Consider the following 26,272-nt stretch of genomic DNA (forward strand, 5'->3'; position numbering starts at 1 on the left):
GTGGCAGGGTGACCAGATTAAAAATTAACATTCACGTGACAATGAGAAATATTTCTGCTCATTCCCATCTGGTTTTGTTGGTTTTGATCTAGAAACTCTTCTTGCCCAGGAAAAGAGGTATATGCAATGAGGAGAATGTTCTAAGACATGAAGGTGGGAAAAGTAGGGGCTCTTCTGGACACGGGATGTGCATTTGTTTGTCTTCTGAAGAAAGTAGGGACATGGTCTGATTCCCACTCAGCTCTGGGGTGTGGAGGCATGGTCTCACTCCACGCAGACCTAAGACTGATGTGGCTTACAAAGGTCTAGGACACAGCCCCGAATACCATCACCTGAGGGCCATGGAAAACATCCAGGTGGCTGAGTGGGGAAAGGAAGGCATGACATCACCACCCACAAATGGACCATATGGACTTAGATCAGCAGTTATCTTAATGCCAGCCATCAACATTGATGCCCATATGTTCTTCCAGATGTTTTGTGTAGTTCCCCATCTGCCCATACAACCTGAGGATGGAGAGAAGTTTGCCCCTCCCACCCAACAAAGAAAGCCTAGTCTGAGACTGAATTTCCCATTTTTCAGGTAAGTGGGAGCTCAGAGCCAGAGTTAATTTGATTCATAAGCATAAAGAAATGTGATCTCTCTTGAACCAAAGCAATGGAAATTTATGTTAACATATTCATGATTTATTATGCTTAAATCATCTCTGTTCAGCGAGAGGGTGGGGCAGTTACGAGCATGAGCTTCAGGTCCAGGTAGATGGATTTGAATCCAGCCTCTGCCACGTGCTCCATGTAATAAAACAAAACACTTAACATCTCTAAGTTTCAGTCATCTGATATAAAAAATGGGGAAATAATGTTGGTCCCACGACATTGTGTAAAGATTAAATAACATTTTGTAAGATATATTGGAAGTGCTTGTCAAGGTGCTTGGCACATAGTTTGTGCTCAGTAAATAGTCAGTGGTATGGTAAGTGGTGTGGACACCTCACTGAGCTCTGACGTGGTGTGGGGATATGCCCAACAGCAGGAGGTTTCTTGTGTTATGTCTGGGGTGGGGGTGAGGTCTTCCCTAGAGACGTAGGCTGGCTGCTTTTAGCCCAGGGCATTGAGTTGGCACCCCAAGACTCAAGGAATTGGATAATACATGACAACCACTATGGCGGGGTTGGCCTCCCCGGTGCTGGGACACCACCTGGCACTCTGACCTCATGGAGAGACTGACCAGCTGTGCTCCCAGAGGCCCCAGACTGCCAGAGAATCCCAAATGTGTCCTTAGGTCCACACATTTGGAATTTCCTAGAAGTCCGCCTGTCTCTATTATTATGCTTGACCAGAATTGCTACATCTTGACGAGGCTGAGCATGTGGTGGGCTGCAGAGAAAGAGTAGAGGGGGCCCGGAAGCAGACACCTTCTCTGTGATTTTGGAGGGTCCTTCCATCCCAGGACCTCACTGTCGTTGTCTATAAATGAAGGAACTGGACAAGCAGAGTAAGAAGGAAGTCTCCATCTCTCACCAAAGGGCAAAGCTAGAGTGGCTGCCTAGCATGCAGTGCGAGAAGGGGCTCCAGGGGGAATGGCAGGCTGATTAGTGATCATGGGGGAGGAGTCAGGGCCCATCAGGGTGTGGAACGGCTAAGAATACCTCCAACTCTAAGAGACACAAATACATTTTGTTGTAAAGGAGTTACAGCATCTCACAGAGCAGGTGGATCCTCAGGAGGGAGGCTGAAAGGCAAGGCAGGGCCCTGTCTATCCCGTGGCCTCTGCATCTACTCAAAACTCACAGATGGCCAGTCTGTACTGCAGGCAGCTCCTGTCATTCCACTGCCCATCTGTGTACATCTCCACACACTTCTCTTTGCCACGACCCCTGGGCTCCCCTGGGTACCAGTTGGTGTAATTCACAGGGGCCCCATCCAGGTAGTAGAAGTCTCCGGCGGTGGGGCCCTCTTCCAGGCCCAGGTAGGCGTAAGTGTTGTGCTTCGTCACGAAGCTTGCGATGGCCGCATTCTCCTCCAGACTCTTCGGGACGGCAATGCGGCCACCAGCTCTGGCACATGACTCTCTAATGGCATCAAAATCGACCACCTGCCCATTGGTGGAGAAGACCTTCTCTCCAACTGCCAGCACGGACCCCTGCAAACTGAGGGCTGAGAGCAGAGAAACCGGAGTCAAGCCTCTGACCTCCTTGTCTCTGAGTCCCCATCCCTCACTTGGGCTCTCTACCTTTATGCTGTCGTCAAACTCTTCATCTCTGCCTCTGTCTCTGTCTTCCTCTGTCTCCCTCTTCCAATCCTAGTCTTTCTAAATTCCCCTCTAAGCTCTCATCATTCTATTCATTCATTCATTCATTCATTCATCCATTTAAGCATTACTTATTGACTGTTTATCATGTGCCAGAAACCGTGCAGTTTCCAGAGATTCAACAGAAAGCATCATAGGCAGAGACCTTGCTTCCCCATGTCTACTTCTGTCCCCTCCAGGCCATTCAAGAACCTCAGGAATAGGAAGCAGCATTCTTTTCCCCAAGACCTGTGTGTCCACAACTGTTTGTCAAGTTTCTAGGTTCTGGTGTCTGGTGTTGAGGATGAGGGGAACTTATGGCAGAACCCCCACCCTCGAAGGCCCCAGGGGCCCCCTTACCACCCATTAACTGCAGGATTTGATGTCTGATGTCATGGAGTGTAGTTTGGAGCTCCTCATCTGGATAAGCTGGAGGCCCTGAAGAGAGATCCCCACCCAAGATGAGGGGCAAGCCAGCAAAGACCCCTCGTGCTGCCAAGTAGGCATTATGCCCCCTGCAAGCCTGTCCACACCCACTGCCCAGGCCCCAAGTTATAAGGGTCCACGACATGGGGGTGTGTTTTCATACAGCACCATGCTTGTCCTTTGTGTAGCCCTGTGTACTCTGAGCTCCCTGCCTGCTCTTCCTTCCTGCCATGTCCTTTAATGGCTCCGTCCACCCACTTCTGCAGGTTTGTGTGGTTTCTGGGCAGGGTCCCCTCTCCCACCCTCCACTAAGGGCAAACGTGCTTCCCTCTGCACTCTCCTGATGGATCTTGACCACTACTCAAAGCTGCGGGGTTTCCCTCTGCGTGTGGGGCTCCCAGTCATACCATCTGCCTGGATCCTTGGTCCACATAACCCCATACACCCTTCAGAATGCCCCCAGTGCTGTCCCGTTTCCCACACCCGATGCCCTATATCCCCACCAGCAGCTGTGATGCATGAACACTTCCAACGCCCATGAGTCCCCGCCTCGTGGCTCCTACCCAGACCCAGATTTCTCTCCTCCACCTCACACTCACTGATTTAGGCTGAGCCATATGCCCTTTGGCGGCCTCTGTGGTTTTGTCTGATCCGCATCAGCCCTCCTGTAACTGACCACAGAGGAACCGGAGTCATCCTGCCCCATCCTGCTCACCTGGAGGGCCCCTCTCGCCAGGCTCTCCCTTGTCTCCACGCTCTCCAGGGGGACCAGGGGGTCCAATCAGCCCATCATGGCCAGGGGAACCTGGCATTCCTCCAGGGGGGCCAATGGGGCCTGCAGAAAGAGGAGGACATGGATATATGGTACCTATCACCCACAACTGGGCTGGAGCTGATGTGATGGGACCCCTGTGATCAGCCAGGCTGACTCACCTGTCCCTCCATGGGCACTCTGAGGATGGACCCTCCAGGGCTGCTCCAGTCTAAGGGCCCCAGGAAACTCCCACCATGTCCCGCCATCTAGCTGACCCTTGGACCCAGCCCTGGACAGACAGACCTTCTGAAAACAGGTCCCTGACCCTCAGCTGAGGCAGGGGGGTCTCCCATCCAGTACCTGGAGGTCCAGGGTCTCCTTTGACACCATCTCTCCCATCTCTGCCAGGCAGGCCAGGGGACCCCGGAATGCCAGGGACGCCAGAGCATGCAGCACAAAATTCCTTCACATCACACTTGGTGCCAGAAACCGCCAGCAAGATGAGGGTGAGGGTCAATGAGCACAGCAACATGGCTCCTGCTCCAGCAGCTCCCCCTGCAGAAAGGAAGGGCCGTTGGCCCATCGGAAGCATTTGCCACGGTCTCCCTTTGCTGTTCTTTGTCCAGATTCAGGCATATGGCAGAGCCTGAGGGCCAGGGCAGGTGCAGACAGGAGCTCTGGGAAGATCCAGACTGTCCCTGGAAACCCCCAGCATCATCTGGTGTCTGACATGGTCTCACACGCCATCCCTCTGGCTTGAGGCGGTGGGACCTGGGCATGGAGGAGAAGTAGAGCGAGGAGCTCTGGAGAGTCAGAGGACCTGATTCTGATGGAGTCTCTGCTCGTACCTCACTGTGTGACCGTGGGGAACTCACTTCACCCCTCTTGACTTCAGCTGGAACTTCTAAGCCCTGAGATAACCCCGACTTGTCCCTCCGAAGCTGTTGGGAGGAAAGATGTGGCCGCTCACTACCCCCGTCTGTCCCTCACACCCCCAGCTACCCTCCTTTCAGGTTCTAAGGGGTCATATTCCTGAGGATGAACAGAGACGACCAGGACCCATGGCTTGGCCATCCCAAGGTGGTCACCCACTCTTCCCCTCGCCCCTGCTGGGGTGTCCCCTTCTCCTTGGCAGGCTGTTCTCTCCCCCTGGCAGGCCCTGCCTAGTCCCTGGTGGGAAAGGACCTGGTCAAGGAGCACAGCAAAGCACGAGGATACTTGCAAGCCCCGCTTCCTGCACCCAAGTTACACCTCTGGGGAGCAACTCCCCGTGGTGCACAGGAAGGTCCCCTCCTTCCCAGTGTGGCCCTTAGTTAACCCTGTGGCTGCTGGGCTGGTTCTCACTGCCTGAAACCCATGTCCTGGGGGACCCCTAGGGGATGGGGCTAAACTCACCCCCACGAACAGAGCCTGGGTGGCACTCAGCCTCCAGGTCAGAGTGGAGAGGTGGACAGCACCATTTATACGGACCTGGGCTCCCAGGCTTCCTCTCCACACAGTTGAGCCTCCTGTCACGAGGGCCTCTACTCCGGGGAGGGCCGGGCCAGAACAGCCATCCTGTTTACACAGCACACTTTCTCACGGGGCACTCAGGCTGGAGGGCCACTTGGGACGCCTGCTGAAGAGAAACTCCAGGTCCACAAGAAGGGAACTTTACCCTGGGCTTGAGGCCCCCCACTCTCACCCCAGCAGCTTGCCAAGGAGTGAAGGATGAGAGCTCTTACATGATCCATTGGAGGCACATGGCAAAGGGAACCCTCAAGGCCCCAGTCCTGGCTGACGACACACGCTCAGTCCCAGGATCGCCGTCCCCAGACGCCCTCCAGCAGGAGACAACATACCAGAGCCAGACTCTTTTCCAGGGGAGCAAAGGGGAAGATCAGTGACAAACAAGGGTGTCCCCATGTGCCTCCTTCCTGGGGCCATTCTGGCTCCAGAGGCTCTTTAGCTCTTGGAAGGATCCATGTGGTTCCAGGCCCTGCAGAGGCCATGGCTCAAGCTGAGGGTGGCCAGGTCGAGCTGGAATAACTGTCTGTCAGGGGACCAGCCTCACCACTGAGCCACGCAGGCCTCCCAGCTCCTGCTCCTGGAGCCTGCGGCTGAGTCAGTGGGCACGCGGTTCAGAGTCACAGTAAACGCTCTACGTGCTCCTCCTTCCTCTGCCCTACAAGGCTCAGTTGTGGGGAGGCAGGGCAGCGTCTGGGGCCCCAGGAGAGCAGCAGTTTCTGTGGTTGGCCGTGGGTGATGTCTGACAACCTGCAATGGTGATTTCTGTAAGTGTCAGCAAGTCATGTGACGCCCTAATCGATGAGATCCCCTACTCAAGCCACCTGATTAGGAGGGACCCTCTAGCTGCAGGGACGGGAACAATGGGGAACCAGGACCAGAAAAGACTGCCAGGCTCACTTGTAAGTGATTTGAAACATCCTGAGGTCTTCAGGGAGAGCGGGAGCTCAGTCATGGAGCCCCCTCGCAGGAGCAGGGGCCAGTGGAGCCTGTTGGAGCACTGAGTGCTTTCAGGTTTCCTGCTGCTGCCAGCTGCCTGCCCAGGGTGGGTGTTGGGCCAGCACGGGAGGGGAGCCAGGGCCAGGCCAGAGCTGGGGTTGGTGGGGCAGTCCCACCAAAAGCACCCTAGCTTGGCTTAGGGGACGGACGGTTGCTCGGCAGGTGGAGGAGCAGGACAGAAGTCTCCTTGGGTTGACTTGAAGGCTCTGGGGGGAGGCGGCGGGGGTGCCCAGGGCCACGTGGCCGGTGGGGAGGACGTGGATTCAGGAGTCAGACACTCCTGAGCTGCAACTGGAACTGACTTTTCTGCTGCTTATTATCCACGTGGCCTTGGTTAGGTTGTACAACTTTGAGCCGTGGTTTTCTTCTTTTAATCATTATCTTGGAGCAATATCAAACTTACAGAAAAGCCGCAGGTGCAGTGCAAATTCTCTTCTGAACCCACAAAAGTAGGCTGCCAGCATGGCGCTCCATCGCTCCACCACTTCAATTTATATTTCATACAAAGATGTTTTCCTACACAGCCACAACGTAGTCATCAAAATCAAGAAATTAACGCTGATTCAGACACTAGTCTTATCAAAAAGTGATAGAATATTATGGGGTATTTTACTTAACCATTTAAGTCACTCGCACAGCTTAATGCCAATATATAAAAAACGAGTCATACAAAATTCTAATAAAACCACTAATCTAGTCAGCTGCCTGGTCTAACCTCTTCTTCGTCCTGTGCCCCTCTGCTCTTCCCTCTGCAACCTCTAACAGGAAAGGCTCCGAGTTCACAGAGTTCAGTGGTGATTTTCATGTCTCTCTTTCTTTGATCATGATTTTGCTCTTGTCTGGAGTGTTGTAACTGCCCTTTCTGCCACAAAAAAAAAAAAAAAAAAAAAAAAAGAGAAGGAAGAAGAGAGAGAAAGGGAGGGAGAGAGAGAGATGAAGAAAGAAAAAGAAAGAAATTAGCATTGATACATTAACTCCAAATAACCTTCAGGCCTTATATAAAATTTGCCAAATGCCCCAATAATGTCCATTATGGCAAAAGGATCCAGTTTCGAATCACACGTTCCATTCAGTTGTTACGTCTCTTTAGTTTCCTTGAATCTGAAACAATTCTCAAGTCTCCCTTAACTTTTGTGATCATAATATGATTTTGGAGATGTCAGGGTTAGTTATTGTGAAGACTGTCTCTCCATTTGGGTTTTCCTGATGCAGCGTTTTGTGGTCAGATCCAGATTCGGCAACTCTGGCAGGGATGTCATAGAAACGATGCCTTGTTCTTCCCATCACATCCTAGTGGGTGGCAGACAATTTCAGTTTATCTCAGTTATGGCGACGTTCACTTTGACCATTTGATTGAGATGGTGTGGGCCAGACTTCCCCACCACAAAGTTACCTCTTTCTCTCTTTCTAATGAATGACTCTTTTCGGGAGGTACTCTGGTACTATGTAAAGATCCCATTCCTCCTCAAACTTTCTCTTTATTTCATTGACTCATGAATCAATATGCATTCATGCCCGAGGTACACCAAACACAGGCCAGAAGGAGGAGGATGGGTGAGTCTGTCCACTCTGGATGCAGGTGATAAGGGGGTGTATGACCTGTAGAGGATTTTTAAATGACACTATCTATAGAGAATTTATTAGCACACGGCACCAGCGACTCTTAATGATGTCATCAATAAAATAATCCTCCCCCAAAAGACCATTTGTCTTTCTTAGTTCTGGCACCCCGTTCCAGTCCAGCCCTTGTGAGGACGCCCTCTTTACACTGCCGAGGCTCAAGCAGCCCACAGCACGCCACCTCATTGCAGGCATCTCCCTCCACTCGGTGTCCTCCTCCCAGCGGCAGGACACCCTCCCCAGCAGACACGTCCTCATTCAACGTGACTGAAACCAGAAAGAGAGAAGAGGCGCAAAGTGGAGGTCAGGCACTCACCCTGAGGACAGCCGCGGACTTCTTGCAGATTTGAGACCTCGATCTTAGCTGCTCAGGAAACTCCTCGCCTCCCCCCCTCCAGCTGCCCCGGGGTCCAGCTGAGTAAGGAGTCTGCACGTGGCTGCCTGGAGCTCTCTCTGTTTGGACCATCACAACAACTCTACGAGGTATACAGACAGTAAATCCTCTCTTGAGAATGAAGTCAGCTGAGGCTGAGAGAGGTTGCGTGAATTGGCTGGGTCACCCGCACAGGATTGCTACCCAGGTCTCCTCCAATCCACTTTAAATCTCTACCATAATATCCCCAGTCACCCTGCATTCTACTCGTACCTAAAGGCAAAGAGAGAAGCAAGTTCACTTACTAATTACATATAGTTCAAGGTCGAATGTCAGGAAGCCAGGAGGCAGCTCAACACGTGAAGGGAAAGAGAATTAATACCATTATTCCCTGATGCGATCAACACATTGAATACATGTTTGCATATTATACACACACACATGACATTGGTGCCTCTCCAATAAATGTCATCTTGTTAAAAAGCAATACTTAATAAATAAATCTATTTCTATTGCCTAAAAATGACAATTTGTTTAAAAATTTACATTACTTGATTTTCTTTTAATTTTTACCAACACAGCCTTCTCATATTTCTCTCTGCCCTTAGGATTTGCAATACCATCCTGTGTGTCTTCCAGTCTCCAGACAAGCACATCATATTTTAGGCTTTTTTTTTTTACCTTTGTTGAAATATAATTGACAGATAACATTGCGTAAGTTTGAAGTGTAAATGTGTTGAGTTGATACACTTATATATTGTGAACTGATTGCCTCAGTAGGGTTGGTTAGCACCTCCATAACCTCACATAACTACCATTTCTTTTCTGTTGTGAAAACATTTAAGATCTACTCTCTTAGCAATTTTCAAGTACATAATGCAGTGTTGTTAACTAGAGTCACCATGCTGTGCATTAGGTCCCCAGAACTTATTTATCTTATAACTGGAAGTTTGTACCATTTGACCAACAGCTCCCTATTTTCCCCACCCCCCAGCCTCTGCTAACCACCACTCTACTCTATTTCTAGAGTTCTGGTTTTTGAGATTCCGCATATAAGTGAGATCACACACTGTTTGTTTCTCTGTCTTATTTCACTGAGCATAATCCTTCCAACCACATTGTTGCAAATGGCAGGATTTCCTTTTTTCTTATGGCTGAATGATATTTCTTTGTGTGTGTGTGTGTGTGTGTATATATATATATATATATATATATATATATACGCCACATCTTCTTCATCTATTCACCCATAGACAGACACTTAGGTTGTTTCCATATCTGGGCTATCATGAATAATGTTGTGACAAACATGGGAGCGTAGACACCTGTTTGGGATCCTGCTGTCATTTCCTTTGGTTGTACACCCAGAGGCCGAATTGCTGGATCATGTCGTAGTTCTATTTTTATTTTTTTGAGAGAACTCCATATGGTTTTCCAAAGTGGCTGCACCAATTGACATTCCCACCAACAGTGCACAAAGATTCCCTTTTCTCCACATCCTCACCAACACTTGTCATTTCTTGTCTTTTTGATGAAGCCATTCTAACAGTGTGAGGTGATCTCTCATTGTGACTTTGATTTGCACCAAACTGATGTTAGTGATGTTGAGTGTCGCTTCATGTCCCTGTTGGCCATTTGCATGTATTCTTTGGAAAACTGTCTGTCAGTTCTTCCTCTGCTCAGTTTTTGATCAAATTGTTGGATTTTTTGTTATTGAGTTGTATGAGTTCCTTATATATTTTTAATATTAACCTCTTATCAGATACACAATTTGACACTATTTTCTCCCTTTCAGCAGGTTGCCTTCTCATTTTGATGATTTTCTTTTGCTCTGCAGAAGCTTATTAGCACCACTTGTTGATTTTTGCTTTTGTTGCTTTGTAGCTTAGTTTAATATCAGCCAGTGTGATATGTCCAGCTTTGTTTTTCTTTCTCAGGGTTTCTTTGGCTATTGGGGTCTTTTGTGGTTCCGCACAAATATTAGGATTTTTTTTTCCTATTTCTGTGAAAGACGCCATTGGAATTTGGATAAGGGTTGCATTGAATCTGTAGATTGCTGTGGGTAGTACGGACATTTTAGCAATATTAATTCTTCCCATCCATAAACACAGGATATCTTTCCGTTTATGGTGTCACCTTCAATTATTGCATCAAAGTCTCATAGTTTTCTGTGTACAGACCTTTCAGCTCCTTGGTTGAATTTATCCCTGGGTATTTTATTCTTTTTGATGCAATTGTAAATGGGATTGTTTTCTTTATTCTTTATTCCTCTTTCTGATAGTTCGTTATTGGTGTATAGAAATGCAACAGATTTTTGTCTATCGATTCTGTATCCTGCAGCTTCACTCAATTTTTCTATTAGTTGTCACAGTTTTTTGGTGAGGTCTTTAGGGTTTTCTGTATTTAATATCACGTCATCTGCAAATAGTGACAGTTTTACAGAAAGGATGCCCTTTCTTCCTTTTTCTTGCCTAATTGCTCTGGCTGGGACATCCGATACTGTTTTGAATAAGAGCGGTGAGAGGGGGCATCCTTGTCTTTTTCCTGATCTCGGAGGAAAAACCGTCGGCTTTTCCTCGTTGAGTGTGCTGTCAGCTGTGGGCTTGTCCTATATGGCCTTTACTATGTTGAGGTACATTTCCTCTATACCCACTTTGTTGAGAATTTTTACATAAATGGATGTTGAATTCTTGGAATTTTGATGGGAATTGTGTTAAATCTGTATATCAATTTGGGGACAAATGACAGATTTGGCTTTTCCAATCCATGAACACAGGATGTCTCTCCGTTTATTTGGATCATCTTTGGTTCCTCTCATGATCACTGTGTAGTCTTCAGCACGTGTATATGCTTTTGTTACACCTAAATATTTCATTTTTAAAGTGATCGTAAGTGGTATTGTATTTTTTATTTGTTGTTCATGTGTTCATTGCTATTATACGGAAATACAATCGATTTTCAATGTTATCTTTTATCCTCTGATCTGGCCAAACTCACTTAGTTCCAGGAATTTTTGTAAACTCTTTGGCATTTTCTACATAAAGGATCATGTCTTCTGCAAATAGGAGCAGTTTTATTTCTTCCTTTCCAATCTGCATGCTTCTTATTTCCTTTTCTTACATTGTGGCACTGGCTGGAACTTCCCACACCATATTGAATGTGAGTACTGGAAACAGACGTTACAGGGAAAACATTCAGTCCTTCACCATTAAATATATTTGTAAGTGGAGAGTTTTTGTTTTTGTTTTCGTTTTTTTGAGGAAGATTAGCCCTGAGCTAACTGCTGCCAATCCTCCTCTTTTTGCTGAGGAAGACTGGCCCTGAGCTAATATCCGTGCCCATCCTCCTCTCCTTTCCAGGTGGGACGCTTGCCACAGCGTGGCTCGCCAAGCCGTGTCGGGTCCGAGCCCGGGATCCGGACCGGCGAACCCCGGGCCGCTGAGAACCAGAACATGCGAATTTAACCGCTGCGCCACCTGTCTGGCCCCAGTGGAGGGTTTTTTAGATGCTCTAAATCAAGTTTAAGAAATTCCCCTCAATTTCTATTTTTCTGAGAGTTTTTATAGTGAATGGAAGTTGAATTTTTTCAAGTAATTTTTCCATATTATTGATATTATTATGTAATTTTTCTTCTTAGCTTGTTAATATGGTGGATTACATTGATTGATTTTTAAATATTGAAGCAGGCTTGCATCCCTGGAATAAAACCTAAGGTTGTCAAGGATTTTTGTGTATAAGGAATATTTGTCTGTAGGTTTCTTATTTTTGTATGCTTTTGGTAACAGGATAATACTAACACTAGTTTCACAAAATGTGCTCTTTACTCTTTTATTTTTTGGAAGAGATTGTGTACAATTGGTCTAATTCTTCTTTCAATGTTTGGTAGAATTGTCCAATGAAACCATCTAAGCTTGGAAATTTCTTTTTGGGAGTTTTACAATCAAGAATTCAATTTCTTTCCATTATGAGGCTATTCAAATTAGCTATTTCACATTTGGCAATTGTGGTAGCATATGTTTTTCAATAATTGGTCTATTTCGCTACAGTGTCAAATTTTCACGTATAGAATTGTTTATAGTATTCCCTTATTGTTGTTTTGACGTCTGCAAGGTCTGTAGTGACATCCCCCGTTTCGTTCCCGATGTTGGTAATTTTTCCAGCTTCATTTAGGTACACCTGACAATTAAAAATTATAACTAATTAAAGTATACAACCTGATGATTTGATACACATCTATATTGTGAAATAATCACCAAAATCAGGTTAGACATATCCATCACCTCACATAGTTACCTGCTTTTGTGATGGGAGCCCTTAAGATCTACCCTCTTAGCAAACGTCAAGTGGACGATGCCATATTGTTAACTGATGTCGCATTGCTGTACGTCAGAGCTCCAGAACTTATTCGTCTTACATAATTGAAAGTTTGCACCCTTGGCCAACGTCTCCCCATTTCTCCCTCGCCCCAGCCCCTGGCAACCACCTCCCACTCCCTGCTTCCTAAGTTTGACTTCTTTCGGCTCCATGTGTGAGTGAGATGGTGTGGTATTCGTCTTTCTGCGCTGGCTTGTTCACTCAGCGTCACGTCCACGGCCTCTTCACCCGCCTCTGGTTCTCAGTTTCCCAGTCTGTACACAGGCCCTCATTTCTCCCTGCGCGGAGCCCCATGGAGCTCAGGTTCGGTTCATAAGATGACTCTCTCCTTCCCACCGGCTCCACCAATCCAGCCAGGAGCCAGTGGGGTTTCTTCTAGAACTGTCAGCTCTGCTGGAGAAAGTCTTCCAAAATCTCCTCAGAGCTACAGCTTTACCTCCTCAGAGACACCACACTTTGGCTTTTGCTCACTCACTCATATCCATTCATTCTATAAACATAGGTAGAGCATGAGGTACTTAGTCTGTTTAGGTCCCTGCCCTGGGGTTTCGGTGGGGCCAGCAGCGGGCATAAGACGTTTTCTGAGCCTGGGGTTGTGTGGGGGTGCGGCAGATATATTCTGGGCTTGGCTTCTGTGAGTGTGCAGAGTGTGTGGGTCTTGGGGGGCACAGGCAGCTGTCCGCGTGTCGCGGGGTGAGTGTGTGTGAATCGGAGAGGAGAGTCCAGGGTGCCCGACCTCCACAGCATCCCAGGCAGATCTCAGAAGGAAAGTCCCGGCACCTCACTAATCTTCAGGATAATTCTCCTGCAGAGCCTTTTGGATCAAAGATCTGTCATTTTCCTTTTAACAATAACATTTATTAGATTTTTTCATACCAAAAAGTACAAATAAGACCACAAGAATGGCTGCCAATCCTCCTGTGCAAAAACGGTCTTCCGAGGGGCTCTCCTATGAAGATCTCTTCTTTTCTGCTTTGGCCAGACAGCACCACCCAAGCCCCAGAGATGGAGATGGAGAACAGGAATACCCGGGCAGGAGCAAAGATGCTGGAAGGGGAGGGAGGCGAGGACCCGTGGGGGACGCAGGCGGGGAGGCCAGAGCGGAGCATGGCGCTGCCAAGGCCTCCTCCTCTCCATTCCCGGCACGGAGCTGGAAAGGCGGCTCTCAAGAAGGGTCTGCGAACTTCCTCCTTTGCTTTGGATTTTTACTCTCATTTTCAGCTATTTCTTCTCTCTCAGTTAGAAAAGAAAAAAGCCGCCTTGTATTCAGTTCTTGGGTTTATGTAAATCCCTCTCATTTTGTGAGTGTAAGTATCTACTATTTCTTTTCCTCTACTTGTCTTGAGTTTTTACTTCCATTTCTCACCCTTGGAGTTGGATATTCAATTCACTTTCACCCTTTCATTTTTGATTTGTGGGGTAATAAATGGCATATAAATTTTCAACAGATTTTCTATGCAGAAATTGCATTGTTAGCATTTTGTAATAGCACAAAGTTTCTGTTTTGGTGGCTGTTTTGGTCCTTCAATTTTTGTTATTTTTCTAATTTTACTGAAATGTGATTCCAAAAGAAGTGATCTGTGTTCTTTGTACTTCTTGAATACTTTTGAGCTTCTCTTTGTAGTCCAAAATTGTGAATTTTGGGAAGTGTTACCAGGTCACTGTTCTCAGGGTGTAGATATGAATTTGTGTCCGTTGGTTCCGCCTCTCACACCTTGGCCTGGCCCCTGCCCAGACGGATGACCTGCAAAGTCCCCTGGCCTCCTGGACCCTCCTTTCCAGTGGCCCAGGCACGGAGTCCCTGGAGCCGTGACCTGACCTTTCACCCGCCATGGAGCTTTTGGAATTTAGCTCTTCTTGCCCCAGGTCAGCAGGGGGAAAGAGCTGCCCTTCTCGATGGAGGGTCTTCCTGAGCCAAGCTCCTGGGTCCTGCCTGCAGCCTGACCCCTGGGTTCCAGAGGGGCTGAGGCCAGAAGTCCAGCAGTGTCTGGGCACATATGGAAAAACCTGTAGAGGGTGGCGGGTGATAGGAACGGTGGGTGTGGGCTGTGCCATCTAGAGCCTGGGCGCTCTGCCGGAAGGTAGGTGCTCAGAGCCCCCAGTTCTGCACTGGCTGGGTGACCAGGGGGCAGCTCCTGGGTCCTGGTTGCCTGGCTGGCAGAGGCTCCATCCTGGGTTGGGTTTACGGTGCTCACCTGGCCAGGTGCTTTAACACAGTTAGGGCTTGGGGGAGGGGAAACATCTCTTGTGGGAGCTCAGAGCCTGTCGTGCCTGAGAACAGAAGTGGGTGTGGAGGGGCCCAGGGCTCGGAAACCTTCCTCGGCACTGCTGCCTGAGAGGCTCAGGGGTCCGCAGACACCAGGTGGTTGGACTTCCCTTCTCTGCTCCGAGATGCCCCAGTGCCTTGGAAGGTTCCCAGGAAGGAGCTCCTGGTTCCAATCCAAGCTGCTCCCCAGATTTTTGTTCCTTCCCCTGGATCCAGCGGGCCCTTCACTCGAGCTCAGTGCCAGCGCTGCGTCCTCTCCTCCAGGGAGCCGGCGCTGACTCCAGGGCAGGGGGAGGGGCCCTGAGACTCTGCTGTTGGCAGCAGCAGCCTCTGAGTCAGTACTACCCTGTCCTGGTGCTCAGGCTGGAGTCTGTGGTCGCTGTGGCTCCCTCCGTGGGCCCCCTGCCCCTTTGAGAAGCAGGGTCCTGTGGATTCTATTCCAGCTGGGCTGATACCCTCAGCCCTGACCCTCGTTTCTACTGCCCCTGTCTCCATTTGGGTCACGCCTCTGATTGTGCCAGTGCCCTTCCCAGAATCCTCCACGACCCCTGGTACTAAGGGGTCACACCTCCTTCCCGCGTTCTTCTCGCTGCCCCATTCAGCGCCCACTGCCGCCCAGCTGGCCTGCCCTGCGCCCTCCCCTCCAGACCTGTGTGCAGGCTGCTTCCTCCACCTGGAAGGCCCCTTTTGCCGTCACTCATACCAAATCCTTCCTGAAAGTTAAGCCCAGCTCATGTCTTTCCCTCAGAGGAGTCCTCACTGATGCTACAGGGCCTCCAGAGCCAGATGGGCGTCTGCTTTCTCTGAGGCCTCTGTTCCCACTGCCACGGTCACTCACACCCACCTCGCATCTCCGCATGCACACCTGTGGACAGGGCTTCTGGTCCAGTCCCCTGTGGTCCTTCCGGCTCAGGGCCCAGAGCTGGACCCCAGCAGGAGTACAGAGAACGAGGGTGCAGAAGGTACCTCTGCCTCCTCCATCCCGTCTTGGACCCGGGATCAGATGCACCCTGACTCTCCTGGAGTGATTCTCTCTATCCTATCTGCTAGGAAGCCTTCAGTGAGAGACGGTGAGGCAGGAGTGGCATGGAGGGTTCAAGTAACAAGCCTTCGTGAACACAGCACGATTTTGTTTTTTCCATGATGGAAACAGGAAACTCAGAGAGAATATTTGAATTCAGGCCTGACCTTTTCATATTTTTCTCTTGGAAAGATCACACTGCCTGGGGCACCACAGAGGGCCCTGAAGGGACTGCCCAGGGCAGCTGTAATTGTCTACCAGTCCAGGTGAGACCCAAATAATGAGTCATGGACAACAGTAATTGATTCTTCCTCAATTATCTGCATTAGCGGTGATCCACTAATGGCATCTTTGCCAGATTCAGAAAATAAAAATACAGGACACTCACTTAATTTGAGTTTCTGATACACAACAAATAGTTTTTTAATGTAAGTATATTACATGCAATATGTGGGACATACTTATACTAAAAATCTACTCTTTTTTACCTGAAGTTCAAACATAGTTGAGCATCCTATATTTTGCCTGGCAACCCAACCTGTTGGGTTGTGGACAAGCAGAGGCTTCGAGGGAGGCAGGAGATACTGCCCATGGCTTGCTGTTGGATTACAATGTTTAGTTTGAGACCATAGCCTTAGACTTGACGATTTTGGGCTCAGAGATGGGATGCAAAGTCGCTCCAGAGCTCTGTGTGGCTGGTGAGCAGGGGCTCTGAAGCATGGGGTGTGTGGCTGGCATTTAAAATGAGCCCCAGCTCTCCCCGAATCCAGCAGGGGACATCCAGGAGCCAGGGCAAGAATGCTCAGGGTTTGCTTGACATGGATCCACCGTGGCTGCCCTGCCTCCCCCTGGACTGGAGCTTGTCTCCTGGGGTCTTCGTGGGGAAGTTTCCGTGAACAAATGGGAAAGGCAGCAAAGGAAGATACAGTGGAATGGAGCAAAGGAAGCACCGCGTGAGGCCGGGGTGTGGGGCCAGCCTTCCTGGGTGCGAGTGTCCATCAAAGCAGGGGTGCTGACTACGGGCAGCGGCTCTAGCTGCCCCTTTCTCTGGCACAGTGAGCTCCAGGACACACATAGCCCGAGGAGGAGGTGCCCACCCGGGCTTAGGCTCTGGTGGCTAATTACACAAGGCTGCCAGGTGGAGGCAAAGCTGAGCGCCGTCCGTGGGATGGGACGGGCAGACGGCAGGCACAGGACGGGGTTCGCAGCAACAGGCTGGGGTCCTGCCTCCAGTTGCCTCCCCAGGAAGAAACAGGGTGGGCCGCACCTGAAGCCCAGCCAGAGGGACTCGGAGAAACCATCTGCTTCTGTTGCTGTGGCAGGAGAGCACTTTCCACTGACGGCAGCACCGTCCTGGGCTCAGCCTCAGCCACCCCCGGACCACGGCAGTGGTCTTCATAACCCAGCACACCCATTAGCACCTGCTCTGAACTTCACAGCTGTTCCCCTGGGGAAACTCCAGGCTCGGCACAGCAAGGGGCTCTTTTCTCCCTGCTTCGTGGAACAGCCAGCCTCTGATCCAGCTGATTCCACCCGTGTCCATGCTGGACTTGCAGGGACCATTCCCACGACGATCTCTCAGTCCTACCTCCACTTACTTTCATCCACAGCTTCCACTGTCCTCAGGGAAGGTCTGAGTCCAGAGCCTGATACACACAAGCCCCCAGCTCTCTCTGGAGCTCGGTGCCCAGTGCCATCAAGTCTGCTATGTGGGTTCCACAGAACTCCCTAGAGAGCTTGCTCTTCCTGGTCCTATGGCCTGGACGTGTTCTGTTCCTCTGTGTGCAACGCCTCCTGGATTGAACTAGCCTCCGATTACAGCAATAATATGGGGATACATTCTTCCCAGACTTTGGAGAACATTTCAGAAGGCACCGAAGCCTCTACTGGCAAAGGCCTGTAATGCTTGTCCCCTGTGTTCTGAGATATTGGAGTGATATCTCCTTAGGCTGAGATTTGGGACCCTTGGCTATGGTCTGGGTTTCATTTTCTGAAAGACCCGAATGTCCAAGAAGAGAAGAAGGTATCTGGTGCCTTCAGCTTAAAGCGGCTCAAGAATGGGGCAGAGAAGGGGGTCAGCACCCTCACCCTGCCCCCTCACAGCATCATGAAGGGCAGCCGGACCACAGCCTGGGGTTCCTGACCTCAGCAAGCATGCCGCTCCCATCCTGGGCTGAGACGTCCCTCAACAGGCAGACAGTGAGACCCACTGGTGAGCAGTGCTGTTAGAAACAAGACACAAGCCGCATAAATAATTAAAGTTTTCAGGTATCCACATTAAAGTAAAATTTTAAAAACAGGTGAAATTTGTTTTAATGATATTTAACCCAATATCTTCAAAATATTATCATTTTAGCAAATAATCAGTATAAAAGCATCACTAGTTACATATTTTTCAGTCATCTTTTTCTTACTAGATCTTCAGAATCTGGTGTGTATCTTACACGTGTAGCTCATCTCAATTTGGATGCTGCATCTTGAGAGCTCACAGGGCACAGGTGGCTAGTGGCTACAGCACCGAACAGCACATGTCCACCGGGCAGGCCTCAGCACAGCTTGCTCTGGCCACTCGAGAAGAGGCTAAATGTCCTGAGAAGAAGCTAACACGAAGGGACCCATTTTGGGAAAGGCGTCAGGAAAGGAGTCCTCAGAACAGGGGGCATTTCTGCTGAGACCTGCAGGATGAGGGGAGGGCCACCTGCAGAGAGTATGCGAGCAGCGCTGGTGAAAAGAGCGACGTGTGCAAAGGCCCTAGGACAAGACAAGCTTGGCCTGACTGGGAAACAAAGGAAGGCCAAGGAGGCTGCAGTGCAGTGGGTGATGGGGAGAGGAACCAGAATGAGGGCAGAGATGGGCCCTGGCCAAGCATGTGGGGCCATGGATTTATTCTGGAAAAAAAACCAAAAAACTGAGTTTATTGCATCAGCTATGAGAGTAATCAGATTTACACTTATTTTTAATTGCCCTCCTCCTACCCAGACCGCCAATGACCTCAGTGATGAATCCAATGGGCAGGGGCCAGGCCTCCCATCCTGGACCATCAGTGTCATTTCACATCTGGCCTCATGCCCTCCTACTCATCCCGGAGACTGTCCTCACTTCACGCCAGGGCGCCAGCCTCTCCCTGCTCCTCTGTCCTCTGGCCACTCCCTTGTCGTCTCCTGGTCTCCTTTGCTGGTCCTCCCTCACCTCCCAGGCTCTTAATACTGGAGAGCCCGAAGATGTAGTCTGAGGCGCCCTCTGCCTCTCTGAGACCTGAGGTGGAGCATCTCCCAGTGCACAGACTTTCCTCTCGCCACCACCGGCCTCCTCTCCAATGAGGGTCTCGGCATCTTGAGTCCATCTCAGCAGAGCCCGCCGTTCCCTCGTGAGGAGAAGAGGGAAAGAAAGAATCAGGGAGGGAGACAAACAGCCCACCCGGCTGCCACCCAGATGTTCACAGTGGCGAGTCCGAGGCCTGGCCAGGAGGCACCTTCGCTGCTGCCACCCTCCCGGGCCCACCAGCTGGCAAGGACAGGGTGCTCAGGATCTCCCTGGCTGCTCCAGCCAAGCCTTCAGCTCACATCTCAAGGCCCTTCTTCAAAGGAAATCATCGACTGAGGAATGGTCATCTCTTCTTTGCTGTACTCATAGTTCAAGGATCTGTGTGAGAGAGCCAAGCGGGGCAGACAGATTTCAAGAAGGCTTGACCAGTTCCACAATTTCATTCCAAAACCCGGCCCAGTCCTGTGCCACCCGACCTCCTTGACCGGGTGGACTTCATGCACTCATGCGTTCAGCCTTCACCAGCATCTCCCCAGCACCTGCCTGGCACCAGCCTGGGGTGGAAACACAGTGAGGAAGGGACAGCATCTGTACTGGTCCTAACTCGGGATCTGCTGAAGCCGCCCCGTGGGGTGTTACTGCTGCTTTCCAGTCTCCTCACCCTGGCGCAGGGGGCGCTGAGCTGTAACGCCCTGACCGGGAGGAGCTGGCTATGAACAAAGGCAGACTCCAGCCTCAAATCAGCACTCAGCTAAACCAACTTTGAATAAAATAACAACAATATTCTCTTTAATGTTCTCTCTTGTTTTGGAAAAATGTAGTTATTTTTCATTAAAAAAAAAGGTCTCTTTATGTTAAAATAAATAAATAACTGGTACTGGGTTCAAAATAAATAAATAAAATAAAATAAAACAACTTTGACCAAAAACATCTTGGTTTTCTGGGGGTGGTGTTAGTACAGAACTTATGAATATGAATATACATATAAAAAACTGACTTTGTGCTTGCACATGGCCAAGGTCAGAGGGAACTCACCCCCCGGAAACCTAGTGCAGCTTCCACCCGCTGCTGGAGCTGGGACTGTAACTCCAGCCTGCAGGTCCGTGCCGCCCCCCGAGACCAGAGGGCACACACGGGGCCGTGGACCCCACAGGCCCAGAGGGCCTTTCGGAGAGGGCAGGGCCTTGATGAGTGCAACCATGGCAGACGACCCTGCAGGGACACTGGCCACTAGCCACGTCTGCTGCCACCCCAAAGCCTCGTCCCGGCCACCCAGCAGCGCTGCCCCTGGGGCTGGACCCCTGCACGGCTCTGTCTGCCCAGGGCCTGCAGGCTTGCAGGACAAACCGGGAACCCGGAGGAGACAGTACCCGGCACCCGGCCTGGTCCAAGGAGCCACCAGGGTGCAGAAGGAGGAGCAGAGCGCTGCCACGTGAAGTGCGGGAGAGGAACCTGAGCACAGGTGTTTGGGCTAAACAGGAAGCAGGGAGGCAGCGGTGGACTAACCCGCAGAGACCCACAGGGATGCGAGCACACACCCCGACCCATAGCGAATCCAGCAGAGAGCCCTTCCACACACACTTGAAGTCCTGCCCCAGAGGCCAGGGGGCGTCAGCTGGGTGGGGAGAGACACGTGAGGAGGAGTAGAGGGGAGGGAGACTCAGGTTGGCCCATATCACAAAAGGCCAGGGGGTGGCAGGACACAGTGTCCATGTCGACACAAACTCTGCTGCTTGTCCCTCAGACTCTTGTGTCCTGGGGGCATCCTCTGCCAGGAAGTCCCCCGAGTCCGGCTGTGCCCCCGAGGCCCTGCTCACCGCGGTGGGAGACGGAGCCTCGAGCACCGCCTTCAGCGTCCTTGATCAAGAATTCCTGTTCTCTTCTGATGTCTACCCAGCAGACAGAACCTTTGTGAGGCATCGGTGTCACCTGTGGTTTCCTGAGAGTCCGTCTCTTATTGGAGAAACAACAGCAAAGACAGAGAGGCAGGGGACAGACAAAGGGAGCAATAACCCGCATTTAGTGCATTTTTACTCTTTATTGTCCAATAGGAGACCCCCTCGAGGGCTTTCCAGGATGTCCCAGGGAAGCCGAGCCCACAGGACACCAGGGCACTGGAGCACCCCAGGGAGGAGGGTGAGGAAGAAGCATGCCTAGAGAGGAGCCTCAGAGCCAGCTGTGCCCTGAGCTGTGAGAGCGAGAGGGTGTGGAGGAGGAGGGAGAGGAGGAGGGGGGGAGGAGGGCAGAACCAAGGCCTGTCTCAGGCCAACACGCCAACAAGGAGCAAGTGGAATTTGAAGTTAAAAACCCAATACCGTTCACACAGTACCCGAAAAAGTGAAACACCTAGATAGAAATCAAACAAAATATCTACAAGAACTCCAAGAGGAAAACGACAGAACTCTGACGAACGAAATTGAGGAAGAGTTGAACAAATGGAGAGATGTTTCACCTTCATGGACAGGGAAACTCAATATTGTCAAGATGTCAGCGCCTCCCAACTTGAGCTATAGATGCAACGGAACCCAATCAAAATCCCAGCACGTTGTTCTGCGGACATCGGCAAATGGATGCTTGCGTGGAGAAGCACAAGACAAGAGCAGACAACCCAGTAAGGAAGAAGAACAGGGTTGAGGACCAGTGCCACCTGGCTTCGAGACTTACAAAGGCCACAGTGATCAAGAATGCGACCACAGGAGTGGGTGAGAGACCCTGGACCCCCTCGCCTCACCCTCACATAAGGAACTCACCTCCCTAACCCTGAGAAAGTGAGGACAGTCCCAAGACAGTTCCACACTGCCCCCACTTCATATCCTCCATCCTGCCCACTTCAGTGCCCACCTATGCTCATGGCCCTTCCGTCTGGGTCCCAGGCCCTCTCTGTTCCTCAAGGACAGCTCTCTGGCTGTTGTCCCCTTTCTCTCCATCAATGTGCCCATCTCTATTTGGTCGTTCACCGCAGGGGGCTAACACACCCTCATTCTTCTCCTCTGAACAGAAAGTTTCCCCAGCCCAGCCCAGCCCCAGCTTTTAGGTACCCCAAGCAGACTCCGACTCCCGGGGGGACCTCTCTGTGAGCCTGTGGCAGAGACAACACCACATGCACAGCACATGGGATCTTCCTCCTGGGCACACAGAGCACAGAGGACTGCAGCCTCCCTCGTGCGTGGGGTCGAGTTCCTGCCACCGAGGGCTGGGATCCCCACCTAGAGAGGGAAATTGCAGGAGCAAGGCCAGACGCTCACCCCACAGAGTCGCCCTCACTGAGGGAGTCATTTGCATGTCACGAGCATGTCTGTTGTCTGTGCTGCTCTGTCTAGGGGGGTGTGGTGAGCACGTATGTATTATATTGACTCTGTGGGCTTGTCCACGTGTGTCTCCCTGTGTCAATGCAGGAGAGTCTGAAGGTGCATCCCCTCCGTGTTGTCAGGGGGCCAGTTCCCTAGAGAGGCAACTAGCCCTGGAGAGGGGGAGCCCCCTGGCTAGACTGTGGTCCTTAGGACCTCCTCGGAGCGCCCCCAGCAATAGAGAGTGCACCTGCAGGCCCCCTGTGGTCAGGCGGACGGGTCAACCCCGGACAAGGGATCCGAGAGCCCCCAGAAGCGAGAGGCCGGGCCGCCAGGGCCAGGCCGGTATCTTCAAGCCGAGGGTCCTGGGAGGCTGCACTCGAGGACCGGTTTCCAAGCTTGCAGTCCTCTCCCAACAAGACGCGTATTTTAGACTCAGAAACAGCTCTTCCTGGCCCAGCAGAGCCTGACAAGGGCCACAACAGCTGCCCACCCCACAGGCGCAGCCGCCCCTCCCGTCTCCGGTCCCGTGCACCGGCCATCATCATCGCACCCGGCTGCGGCGAAGGTGCGCAGAGAGCATGCGCACAGGGACCCCAGCGTGCTCGGCCGGGACTCTGTCCCAGCTGGCCGTGGTCACCCCACAGTGGTGCGGTCTGCACACCTGAAAATGGGCGTAAGGCAGCGACCAGCAGGCAGATACTGGTTGCCAGCGCTGCGTGGGACCGCATCCCTGTGCATCATCCTTTCCCCCGAGGAAGGTCCTCCCCTAGCGAAGGAGAAAGAGGGGGTGCCCCTCGGGACAAGAAGGGGCACAGGCACACCGAGGCCCTGAGAAATCCGGTCAGACTGACACATGAGCATTTGCCTCAAGGGAACTGTCCTGTTCCAGAGAGGGAACGTTGGGGACGAGGCTGTGCCCTTGCAGGGGCTCTGAATGGCTTCCTGCACCTGCTGTGAGGGATGGGGGTCCGCGAGTCCTGAGACTTGGCATCCCCCTGGAGCTCACAAGAGGGAGCCCCTCATCTGTCCCACACGGAATGTGTGGTCAGCTCTGCCCTCCGGTGGCTGCATGGAAGACTGCAGCCAGCTGCGGGATGCGCAGACCAGCGTCCTCATCTGCCTCCCGTGCATTCACCCCAGGTTCACGGAGGCTGCTGTGTCTCCGCTGTCGTGACAGGACAGGGCGCAGAGTCAATGCTCTGACCCCCAGGCCGCATCCGTGAGAACTCTCCCGGCTCCCACATGACCCAGTCTGACACAGAGTCTTCAGCTCGTGTGCCTCCCCTTGTGGGCTCTTCTGCCTAATTGCCTGGACCCCAGAGAAGGCTAGTGTGAACCATGGGCCATCCCTGAGCACCTGCAAGGTACCAGCACTAGCCGCACCCCTGCATCTACCGTATCCCCCCAGGGCTCCCTGGCAGGCAGGGTCCATCTTCACTCCCTTGTAACAGAGGAGGAAACTGAGGCTCAGTGAGGCACCATGACTTACCAGAGGTGGCAGGCCCCAGCTTCTAGAGCCTGGTTCAAACCTTCTTCCCGTTGACCTCAGAGCACCTTAGGCTGGTTTCCCTGAAGACCCCAGGGCATTCTCTGCCAGCAACACCCACAGCCACGGATCAGACTCTGCACAGGCTCCACCTGGACTATCACTCTGCAATGGGGACCTCACCCAAGCCTCAGGTCCCAGGACTGCGTACCATAGTGCCCAGCCTTACTCTTTGCCCGTAATCCACATCCAGCCCTGGGCGTGCTTGATCAGCTCAGCCAGGCTGCTGGGCACAGCAACTCACACCCAGACTCCCAGCCCCAAGGCGGCAGACACCTCAGGCTGCCCTAAGGCCCTCAGCTTGTGCATTCTGCAGATGGTGGTGACTTTGGGGCAGGCTCCTCACTCTAGATGAAAAGACTGAGGACCCCAATGGCCCAGATGCCCTGGAGAGAGGGAGCAGAGCCAAGAATCCCAGGCTGTGCCCGCCTTCTGCTGCCTGAGCAGCTGAGCGCCGTCCAGCCCTGGCCAGGGCCCAGACCACCAGGAGCCCCCTGGCCCTCACTCCACACGCCTGTGCTCGGTGCAGTCAGCAGGGCCCAGCCACTGTCACTCAGCCACTGTTCTCCATCACTGAGGAGCAAAGAGCCTCAGCCCAGAGAAGTGTTGATGCTTCTAACGTCCTGGTGGCTCACTGCTCCCAGATGACAGCATGCTGTTTAAGGAACAGTGAACCGTGTCACCAAACTAAATTTAACTCACATCTTCTAGCGACTTTAATATAATGAGACTAATTTAAATATACACTATTTACTAAATATTATCCAGCGGTTTATTTATAATACTGAGAAAAAGTAAAACATTCATGTCAAAAGAGTATTTCAAACCAAAAACAAATACAACGGATGAAAAGACCCGTTTGAACGAAAGCGCGTGATGGCACGGGTCCAGTGTTCGGGCCCAGCGGGGACGCGGGTTCCGTGAAGCTGGGAGCCGACGCGTTTCCATCTTCTGGGCGAGGGTGTCCGGGAAATAAGGAGGAAGGCGACCTTCCGTGGGACGCCAGCTCAGGGGTCCCCCAGCTTCCCGGAGGAAGTGGCGGCAGAAGCCTCGTCCTGCGCGCGTTCCGCGTTTGGACTCACCTGGAACAGGGAGAGCGCACGGGGCCAAGGGCCGAGCGCGGGGCGCACTGTCTGCAACGCCCGACGCGCGGGGGCCAGGGCCGGACGCTCCCGTTTAACCGCTGCTTCCGCGGTTCCCGTCTCCGTCCGCACCTCCTGTCTGGAGAAGATGTGGCTTCTCTCAGCCCCCGACTCTCAACCACCGACCGCGAGCTTTCGGTTCAAGGGACAGACTGGCCCTGGGAAGAAGAAAGCGTTCTGCCCAGCTTTTCCTCAAGATGCTTGAATCGCCTTCGGCAGCTCCGGATCCTGTTCCAATACGTGCAGGACACCAGGCACTTGCGGGCGTTTGTCCTCTATGCCAGGGCAGAACTCGATGACAGCTTCCCGTGCTTCTGGAACTCGTGCTGAGCGGCTCCTGGCATGGTCCGCACCTCTCTGTGCAGGAGGTCTTCCTCTCACTGGAGGAACAAGTCCATCAAAAACGGGAGAACTGTTATCGCGACCCCCCCCCCCCCCCCCCCGGGACGCCCTCCACCGTCTCCCACCAGGCTCGGTCTCGCACCGTCGAGTTCTCTGCAGGACGCCCCGTGGCGCCCCCTGGATTCATCCCGGGCTGATGAAGAGCCCCGGGCCACCACGGCCCGCCGGCCAAGGGCATTGGGGAGACTAGGGCTGCGCCCAGAGGCGAGCCCGCGCCTGGCAGCTGGGGCCCACCGTGAGCACAGAGGGCGGGAGGGCAGCGCCCATGAAGGCACAGGACGGCGCCTCTGCTGAGACCTCGCCTCTGCGGCCCCGTGGACCCACCGGTCCACACTGTTCCCTCTGCCCGGACAGCCCTTCTAGCCACCGCCGTGTGGTGCACACTCACACACATATGACCACGGGCGCCTCGTCGTGTCCCCAGCGTCCAAGGCAGAGTGTCCGCTCTTCCACGATGTCCCCTGAGGCAGGCAGGCAGGAAGAGAGGGAGCGAGGGAGAGGCCCGAAGGATTCACACGTCAGCGTTCTCCTCTCTTATCGGTTGCTTTCTAAGGAAAGCTTAAAATTCCTGTCCGCAGGAATGTCTGAATTATATAATTTAAAATATAAATATATATATATATATCATTTTAAATATTTAACAAATTGAAGTAAATGCAAATCTATACCCTGGTAACATCAGGTGCCCACATAACATTTCTCAAAATTCACCATTTTGGACTATAATGTGTCGACAAAAATAATCCAGAACCAATCTATCCATGAAAATTGAGGTGAGTTTATTCTGAGCTAAAATGTGAGGACTGTGGCCTGGGGCCTTTCTTCCCGAAGGAAGAAAGGGCACCCGAGAAGTGGGGTGTACAGAGTGCTTCTAGACCCCCAGGGAGGACGCTTCACATAGGATCGAAAGGTCCCTTTGACGATAGTCACGAGATTGCTCTGTCGGCACAGGGATCGATGGACACAGCTGGGTGGCAGGTCTGTTGTCTCGGCCTAGGT

At 51.8% G+C, this 26,272-nt stretch overlaps 1 protein-coding gene across 2 annotated transcripts; it reads right to left on the reverse strand.

The window, feature by feature from the left end:
* Nucleotides 1–665: 665 nt before the first annotated feature.
* On the reverse strand, nt 666–4,951 carry LOC124234801 (pulmonary surfactant-associated protein A). Of its 2 annotated transcripts, XM_046652219.1 has the most exons (6): nt 4,866–4,913; nt 4,319–4,411; nt 3,831–4,025; nt 3,432–3,551; nt 2,651–2,728; nt 666–2,157 (listed from the first exon to the last, which is right to left on the reverse strand). In XM_046652219.1, exons 3-6 carry the CDS (start codon nt 4,000–4,002, stop codon nt 1,781–1,783), a joined length of 747 nt encoding a protein of 248 aa, XP_046508175.1. In that variant the 5' UTR covers nt 4,003–4,025; nt 4,319–4,411; nt 4,866–4,913; the 3' UTR covers nt 666–1,780. The 2 variants fall into 2 exon arrangements, with proteins under 2 accessions (XP_046508175.1, XP_046508176.1); XM_046652220.1 differs by lacking the exon at nt 4,319–4,411 and having other exon boundaries at nt 4,866–4,951.
* Nucleotides 4,952–26,272: the final 21,321 nt, after the last annotated feature.

The sequence above is a fragment of the Equus quagga genome, chromosome 2, assembly GCF_021613505.1.
Source record: "Equus quagga isolate Etosha38 chromosome 2, UCLA_HA_Equagga_1.0, whole genome shotgun sequence".
Lineage (NCBI taxonomy): Eukaryota > Metazoa > Chordata > Mammalia > Perissodactyla > Equidae > Equus > Equus quagga.

What these genes read in the sequence shown, in the direction of transcription:
- LOC124234801 (XM_046652220.1), bottom strand. Translation starts at nt 4,002, where the DNA reads ATGTTGCTGTGCTCATTGACCCTCACCCTCATCTTGCTGGCGGTTTCT. An exon ending in AGGAGACCCTGGACCTCCAG is followed by an intron (nt 3,552 to 3,830) that starts GTACTGGATGGG and finishes CTCTTTCTGCAG; the next exon opens with GCCCCATTGGCCCCCCTGGA. An exon ending in TGGCGAGAGGGGCCCTCCAG is followed by an intron (nt 2,729 to 3,431) that starts GTGAGCAGGATG and finishes ATCTCTCTTCAG; the next exon opens with GGCCTCCAGCTTATCCAGAT.